Here is an 8,882-nt window from a genome sequence, read left to right on the forward strand (position 1 = left end):
CTGCCGGCTCCCTCCTCCGGGACACGGCGGTAGTGACACCCATGAGGGGGGGGGGCACACCCCGGAGCCACGTGCCTGCGCCTGCCACCACGTTTCCACAACCGTAGGAGGGCCCACCGCAACACCTGGCGGCATTGCTACCCCCCACAGGTTCCCCATCCCATCTAACCTCTCCGTGACACGACGGAAGCAAGGCCCGTGTGGGGGGCAATCGATATATGTTTTCTGTACATTTAAGTTAATTAAATTAGTTTTGGAAAAAATAAAAATAAAAATAAAAAAATAAAATAAATAAAATATTAAAATATTATTAGAAATCTATACCTATGGCAAAGCCGTCGGCATAGCTACGGCCACGGAATGGTAGAGCCTTGGATCGATGACGTGGTGTAGAGTGGGGATCGATGACGTGGCAAAATCCATGGGCCCGGCCTATGCGGATGGTAAGGCCGTAGGCATAGATATGCCACTCCACGGGACCGGCGAGCGACGCGGATCGATGACGTGGCGGCGCCGAGGATCGATGACGTCGGCATAGCTATGCCGATGGCCAACGTTAGCCCCTCGGCGTAGGCTGACACCGTCAAACGCCGCCCGGGTAGACGGGCCCACATGATATGCCGACGGCCTACCATGTGCCGACGGCCACCGTAGGCATATTCGAACCAACGCCGACGGCTGATCTATGCCGACGGCCCCCGTCGGTATAGATGGACATACGCCGACGGCTTTAGCTGGGCCGTCGTGGTATGCCCGTGTATGCCGACGGGGGCCGTCGGTATAGATTTGGCCGTCGGCAACGCAAGTTTTTCTGGTAGTGTACCTTGGTTATCCAGGTTATGCGCGGCTTTACGTCGCATAGCCTTAGCCAAAGGGTCCTCGTCAGTGTCCATCCTTCCATCGTCGGCCACCGAATGGCAGCCACTTCGGCGTGTGGGTGTGACCCCCGAAGAAGGATGTCGTGCAAGCACTACCGCCGAGGGAGGGGGTGAGGGTGGAGTGGCAACCCCCTCCCCGGCAGTCTTGAACGCCGGTATACACGTCGCCGCTGCGGAAGATGTCTTCTCTGCGCACGGGACGACGGAAGGAGTCTGCAAGGACGGGGTGGACACGTCCAGCTGCGCCTGAGACTGAAGATCACCCGCAGACGCGACCAGCTCCGGATGAGACTGAAGAGTAGCCGCAGGTGCACCAATGTTTGGCTGCCCACCCAACGGAAGCCCTTCACGTCCGAGTGCACTAGTAGCATGCATGTCTAAGTCCACATGAGCTGCATGCCGGTCTGCATGTACCAAAGCCGCTGGATACTGGCTCTCCAAAGGCACGACAGGGCGCCCTGCTGTATCTCCGTCGGCCTGCACCTGCTTGGAGACAGCCGGCTTCGGCACGGCCGTCCGCGACGTCGACGGCTGCTGCAACACCACGTTAGCAGCCTGCTGTACGTTTACTGAAGAAGAGACCGGACGCCCCGCTGAGCCACCGGTGGCCTGCATCGATTGCAGGGCATCCGGCGAGGCTGCCTCCGTCCGTGTTGGCGACGAGGGCAGCAACACTATCAGAGTCCACGGAGAGGTAGGCGACGACGAGTCCTGCCGAAACATTCGTGGAGCCGCTTCGTGGCAACCACGTAACGTGGAGTTAGCTTGAAGTTTCGCGGCAAGCTCAATGCCTCTTGGTGTCTGCGGTGAGGGGTTGAACGGTGTCACCGCCATAATCATAGAGCTACCTCCCGGAGCTCCACGAGAGACCACGTTTGCGTTTAAATGGACACATGACACAAGCCTATCGTCTAACAAGGGAGAACGTTTTCCTAAGCATTGACGCTGCTAGACAATCTGTAACGTTCGCGTGATCTCGTACGGGTTTGGGTCCTCGGGTTGGCCAAAAGCCCAAAACTCACTGTGGGTTTGTCTGTTTGTGGTAGGAAGGTTGGATTGGTAGCAGCACGTGCTTGCACTGCGCAGATGCTGCTCGATCTACTTGGCGACAATCTATAAGTAATCAATATTCCCGTTGATCAGATCCATCGGTCGTGGTAGCTAGCAACTAATCCAATCAGCAAGAAAAGTTTTCATGGCGCGTGTGGAGGCGCTGAGCATGAGCGGCCTGTCGGTGATCCCGGTTGAGTACGTGCGGTCGATGGATGAGCGTCAGAGCCTGGGGGACGCCTACGACCAGGCGGCGGCCAGTTGGTCCACGGCGGGCTGCCAGCGTATCCCCATCGTCAACGTGGCCCCGTTCGACGGGGCCGACCCGAGCTCTCCGGCGAGCGCCGCTGTCGTCGACGCCGTTCGCGCGGCCGCGGAGGACTGGGGCGTCATGCACGTGGCCGGCCACGGCATCCAGGACGATCTGATCGACGCGCTGCGCGGCGCTGGGATGGGGTTCTTCGGCATGCCGATCGCCGACAAGGAGGCCTACGCCAACAACCCGGCGGCCGGGATATTGGAGGGCTACGGCAGCCGGCTCGCGGGCTCCGCCGGCGAGGACGGGAAGAGGGAGTGGGAGGACTATTTGTTCCACCAGCTCCACCCCGACGCACGTGCGGACCACGCGCGCTGGCCGGCTCACCCACCAGAGTACGTGCCCGTCACGAAGAGCTTCGGGGAGCGCGTGAGTGAGCTGGCGGCCCGGCTCCTCGCCATCCTCTCCCTCGGGCTCGGCGTCCCGGCGCCAACGCTAGAGCGCCGCCTCCGCCTCAGCGACGAAGAAGTCGCCGTCGAGGACGATCTGCTGCTGAAGATGAAGATCAACTACTACCCGCCGTGCCCGCAGCCAGAGCTGGCGGTGGGTGTGGAGGCGCACACCGACGTCTCCGCGCTCTCCTTCATCCTCACCAATGGTGTACCGGGCCTCCAGGTCCTTAACAGTGCCGGGGCATGGGTTACCGCGCGCGATGAGCCCGGAACCCTCGTGGTCCACGTCGGTGACGCGCTCGAAATCCTCAGCAACGGGCGGTACACAAGCGTGCTCCACCGCGGGCTGGTCAACCGCCGTACCGTGCGCATCTCATGGGTGGTCTTCGCCGAGCCGCCACCCGACTCCGTGCGGCTGCGGCCGCTGCCGGAGCTCCTTGTGAACGGCGCCGAGCCACGCTTCGAGCCGCGCACCTTCAGGCAGCACCTGGAAAACAAGGTCCTCAAGAAGAAGGATTAATAAACTCAGCAGCAGCAGGAGCATTGTTGGTTTAATTCCATTGCCCGAAGTTAATCTGCCATGGCAACACGTTCCGGCCTATTTCTCTCGTAAGTGTTGAGTAAGTTGATTATTAGAAAAATTATCAAAGCGTAGAAATTCTACCTTGCCTTGTACTCCAAAATAATCATGTACTCTTATATATATATGTCCACGAGACTCAAGGAATAATTATTTAATCCATCATATTTCGCAACAATTCATTTCTCACCCTTCTAACATGTATCAGCCTTTTTTTTGAAATGGAGGTTAAACCCTCGGTGTGGTGGTACTAAGACTGACAGTAAGAATAGGGGGTACGTAGGAGGAGGCAAGGTCCTAACTACGGTGAGGTTGTACGCAGGTGTTTACGAGTTCAGGCCCCTCTCGGAGGAGGTAAAAGCCCTACGTCTCAGGCCCGGAGGCGGTCGACTGGATTTCAGTATATGCGTGTGTGTTACAGGGGGTGCGAACCCTTGTCCCAGAGGAGGGGGTGGCTTATATAGAGTACGCCAGGACCCCAGCCGTCCCCCGTTACAGAGGGTTTAATGTACATAATGGAGGTGCGTTACTGATAACGCCAGCCATAAGTGTCATTAATGCTCATGAAGACTATAGAGTGAATGTCCGGCCGTTGCAGTTCCGTCTGACTACTGGTCTTCATAGGTCGAGTGGTTTCTTGCATGGTCGAGTGGTCGTCGGAAAGGTGGGATACCCGAATGATATGATTGGTCGAGTGGAATGCACTCGACGTCTTCCTTGGGTACTCCTTGTTGTCTCTTGAGCTTCCTTGCTTCTAGGGTAGTGACCTTGGGTAGGGTATGTATGTGAGGACTATGACCCTACCCTAGGTCTATGTCCTCATCACTAGCCCCCGAATAGATTGAGGTCCGAGTGGAGAGAAGATTGAAGTGGATTTTGCATCAACCTTTGTGCTTCACGACTACCCGCGTCGAATGAGAGGTTCGCGTTGGAACTTCAGCAGCGTTTCAGTCGCCTCGATCAATTCAGAAGTTGCCGAGTGAATTAGTAGCATCATTTGTCGATTGTTGCCTTCTGTTGCGAGATCTCCAGCGCGATTGTTTATTGCGTATCCCGGATTCGGCGGGATTCGAAATTTCGGGGAAGCGCGCGGGGCTGAGCGTGCCGCGGTAATCGGGACGGATAAGTAGGATCGCCTCGATCACCGCGCCAGCTTTTTCGCCACATATCCGGCGTGCGACTGCTGCGCGGATTTGACAGGATCGTCCGGGCCCGCGCGTCAGCCACTCGCAAGTGGGCCTTTAAAATGCGACGGGGCCGAGGCATTGCACTGTGCGTCCCCAATCTCCCCATTTCTCCTCTGCTTCTCCTCCACGCGTAGCTCCTCCGCTCTCGATGCCGCCGCTCCACCGCAATGGTGAAGGACAAGACAGCGGCGCTGGAACGCGCGAAGAAGGCGGCGAGGGAGGCGAAGGGCAAGAAGACCCATCGGGGGTCGTCATCGCGGTCGGCGCTGCCGCCGGGCTGGATCCAAGGCGATTGGATCCGGTCTTCACTCCAACAGGAAGATCTGGACGAGCTGGAGGAGTCTGGGCTGATTGCCAAGGGTTCTGCGAGGTTGCCGGAGGGGGAGACAAAGCCACAACCGTGACCGGGTGAGTGTGTTCTGCTCGCCACCCATGTCGACCGAGGCTTCTCGCTTCCTCCGCACCCCTTTTTCCGGGGCTTCTTGAACTTCTTCGGCGCCCAACTCCACCACTTTTCTCCCAATACCATCACATATTTTGCTACATTTGTGTCCATGTGCGAGAATTTTCTGGGGTCTCGCCTGCACTGGGGTCTTTTTAAGCATATTTTCACCATCCATTCTCAGTCGGTAAAGAAAGCAAACGCGAGCGACGAGAAAACACATGTCATTCAGATCTGTGGGGGTTTGGGTATCCAGAAGAGGCAGAGGAGCTCTTTCCCCTCCATGACTCTACCTGAATCCGTCAGGGGCTGGCAGTCGACCTGGTTCTACTGCCACGACCTCACAACCCCAGGCCAGTAGACCGACCTTCCCCACTTCACTTTGGATCGTGTTCAGACTCCTTCCTCGCTAAAAGTGACTGTTGCTGTGAGCGTGGAGACGAACATGCTAGTTGAGAGGGTTGTCCAACTGATCAATCAGGGTGTCACTGGCATGGATCTTCTGGAGGTATTCCTCAATCGATGCATCCAGCCTCTCCAGGCCCGTGACCATCCTCTGTGGATGTACTCTGGTCCTGACGGCACCGCTCGGGTTCATCCAGAGGAAGTGTCAGCTAAGATGGTGGCCCTGTGGTTGAAGAGCATTACATGCAACAAGGACAACCCCAGAGGAGCCAGGAGAGTCTTCCCTTTCAATGACGACAATCAGCCAGACAAGGTTTGTCTTTTATCATCGACTGCCTTTGGGTACATAGTCCGACTGCCCTGTATCCGACTGACTTTTACTCGACTTCTTGTCTTGCAGGTTTTTACTAAGATGTACTCGATGCCCAACGGTGAACAAGTTCTGGAGCAAGGCCAGGAGGGAGGGGACAGCACGGAGGAGAGGCGTGATTGGGAATCTTCTGAAGAAGAAGACGAAGAGGAAAGCGACGAGTCGGACGACGAAGAAGCGGTCGACTCGCCACCTTGCTCGAAACGTCGATCCAAGAAACGCCATGACCCAGTGGGCGGGTGTGGTAAGAACGTGGTCCCAAGCACCCCAACGCAGAAGCGCACTCGGACGTCGACTCCGGAGCCAACAGAAAAAATCACCAAGCAGCCCAAGGTTGCTCATCCAAAAGCTCGGAAGACTCTGCCCAGGATCAAGATGGATGTTCTTGTTGCCCTTGGGTGAGTAATTTTTTTCCTTGTTTTACTCCTATCGACTGATTCCTCTGTTTTGACCGAATTGATCATGCATCTTTCTAGCCCAACCTCTGCTGCGACTGACATGGACATTGGCAAGGCCCCAGGAGATGAGGAAACCGACGCCGCGGCCACCTCCAGAGCTGGTAAGCCCGCTTGAATGAAACTTATTTTGTCGATTGAGTTGTCGGTCAGTTGAATTTCAGATGTTTTCTTTTTGCTGCAGCTCCACAAGACATTGTCGTGCTTCCCGATGATGAAGAAGAAGAAGCGCCTCTGAAGGAGAGGAAAGGGCTCGAGCGGGAGTGCATGAGGTTCAAGTCCCTCAGCCGACGCCGGCACTTGAGACGGCGGTCGAGCGATCCGGAGATCAGGTTCGGACCAACGTAACTTTTGCCGACCCACTGACGACTAATCGTCCATCACGGTTGACTCCACCAACTCCTGCTGCTCCAGTGCAACTCCATGCATCCGACCCAGTGGCTGCTTTGGCTGCCCTGGCGCCATTACTCTTTGCTTCATACCAAACTCCAGACGAGTCGCCAAGTGCTACCAGGGAGGCTCTTCGCCAGGTGAATCTTGTTATGGAACAAGTACATGTGATGCACAAGGCCAGTCAGGTGGCGTACAATGCCAGCACCGCTCTGCAGACCAACGTCAAGGTCAGTTAACTCTCGACTGAACTTTTGAATCATAAAATACTGCCGCTATTGCTTCGCTGCCCATATGTGCATCTACTATGATGGGTCTGTGTTTCATATCTGATCAACCACTGGGGTGTCCTTGCCTTAGGGTTTAATAGGTCTTCCGCTCCACTAAACTGTTGCCGAGTGTCTGTCCGAACCAGTGGGGGCACGCTAAGTGCACCCACTGGGTGTAGCCCCCGGGACCACGGTCGACTGCTGGCAGTCGACTGGGGTCTGAGAATCTACTCTCGTTCCCCCCACCCCACTTTTTTTTGGTCATGCTGGGCAGAACATGCCGAGTGTTGATCGCGTGTCCCCACTGGATGTAGTCCCCGAGACTACTGTTGAAAGTTTGATTTGGCAGTAGTCTTAGAGTAACTTTCTCCATGGTTGTATGTTGTTTCTGTTGACTGATGTATCTCTCACGCTGACTGCAGAGGTCTTGCGATCTTAGGGCTCAACTTTCTGAGTTGAACAAGAAGCAAATCAGTCTCAATCTTGATCTTTAACTGGTGAAGAAGAACCTCAAGACTGCTCAGGAAGAAACGGCCATCATGGGAGGTAACCAATCGTCAACCGTCTACCTTCTCAGTGCTTTTTTCTTTCAGTCTCTTTGAACCGAGTGACTTCACACGAACAGATGTGCATAGTGAAACCGTCAACTTCAAGCTCGTTAGAAGAGTGTTGTTTCTTTAGAAGGAGGCTATAGAGAAGAAGGACCTGGATCTTGCTGCTGCTCAAAAGGAGGCACGAGAGAAGATAGTGCTTGCTAACAAGAAGCTGGCTTCGTTCAGCAAGTTGGAATAGGAGAATTCGAAGCTGAAGACTGCCATCTCTGAGGCCAATCGGGAGGTCGAGCAATTGAAGAAGGACAAGGAGAACCTAACCATTGAAGTCGGAAGTCTGAAGGCCAAGACAGGCAAGCTGGAGTCCTACCTAGGACAACTTGTAGCGAAACTGGTTCTGAAGCTTGAAGGTATCATTGTTCGACTGACTAGTTGTCGTTGCTTGGAACATCTTGTCATACTGTCGACTCACCATTTTTTCTGATTGTGCAGAACTTTGTCAGGACTTTGAGGCTGAGACTGGGTGGGTCGAGACCGGTCTTTACCCCATCAATTGCCCTGTTAAAGATGATGTAGCGATGAACTTGCTACGGATGGAATCACGTATGGACAGTGATGTTGCTTATCTTCCCCGACTGAAGGCAGCGATGACTCAGGTTGATGCTGAACTTTGGCCCCAGGCGGAACTTTCACAAGATCTCAAGTCACTGATTGCTCGACTGAATCAGATCAATGCCCAAGTGTAAGAATGGAAGAAATCGTCTGCTCGCTATGGTGCTAATGTTGCCTTATCACTGAACCGAGTGCGTTGTAAAGACGCCAGAGAAGACAAGCTGGCGGCTCCCAAGGTTGCGAACACCAAGAAGAATACTTTCCAGTCTTTCATGGACACTTTCCTTGAAGATGTCACTCGTATTGCAGACAACATTGACCTTGATAGTTTTTGTGATGCAGCCAGCCCTTCTCGTGACGAGTGACTGAAAAAACATTATGCCCCACATTTATTTGCCTCGGAATGCCGAGTGGTCGTGTAATTGTTAAACTCTTTCGTGCTTGATGCCCAAGTACTCTTGCCCTCTGTAGTTCTGAACTTTTGCAGGGTTTATCCGAACTTGGATTTCTTTGAATATCGTGGCTTTTGCTTGGTTTCTCAAACTGTTTCTGATCGTCCCTTGGTCCCAAGAGGACTTGATATTCGTACCCCCTGCCGAATGAAAGTACATTGTACTTGTGACGGAGGTCAGTCGCGATGTTCGGTCGACACCTCGTCATCCTTGTGCATAGGGATAGAACATTGTATTTATGGCGTAGTTCAGAGGTGTTCCGTCGACACCTTGTCGTCCCTGCGGATAGGTATGGAACGCACGTTGTACTGGTGGCATAGCTCAGAGGTGTTTTTAACTGGGTCGCAGATAAGCCTCCGAGTGGAAGGATTGCTCTCCACTCAGGATGTTTTCAACTTAGGCGAATCGGCTTTGCGGCTAAGCCCCCGAGTGGGACGATTGCTCTCCACTCGGATTGTTGTTAATTGAGGCAATAACGGGGTCACGGCTAATCCCCTGAGTGGGAGGATTGCTCTCCACTCAGAGTGTTGTTA

General features: G+C 54.4%; 1 protein-coding gene across 1 annotated transcript; it reads left to right on the forward strand.

The window, feature by feature from the left end:
• The first annotated feature begins 2,073 nt into the window (after positions 1-2,073).
• On the forward strand, positions 2,074-3,368 carry LOC119368967 (leucoanthocyanidin dioxygenase 2-like). Its single transcript, XM_037634059.1, has one exon. It carries the CDS (start codon positions 2,074-2,076, stop codon positions 3,154-3,156), a length of 1,083 nt encoding a protein of 360 aa, XP_037489956.1. The 3' UTR covers positions 3,157-3,368.
• The last annotated feature ends 5,514 nt before the right edge of the window (positions 3,369-8,882 follow it).

The sequence above is a fragment of the Triticum dicoccoides genome, chromosome 2B, assembly GCF_002162155.2.
Source record: "Triticum dicoccoides isolate Atlit2015 ecotype Zavitan chromosome 2B, WEW_v2.0, whole genome shotgun sequence".
NCBI classification, from domain to species: Eukaryota; Viridiplantae; Streptophyta; class Magnoliopsida; order Poales; family Poaceae; genus Triticum; species Triticum dicoccoides.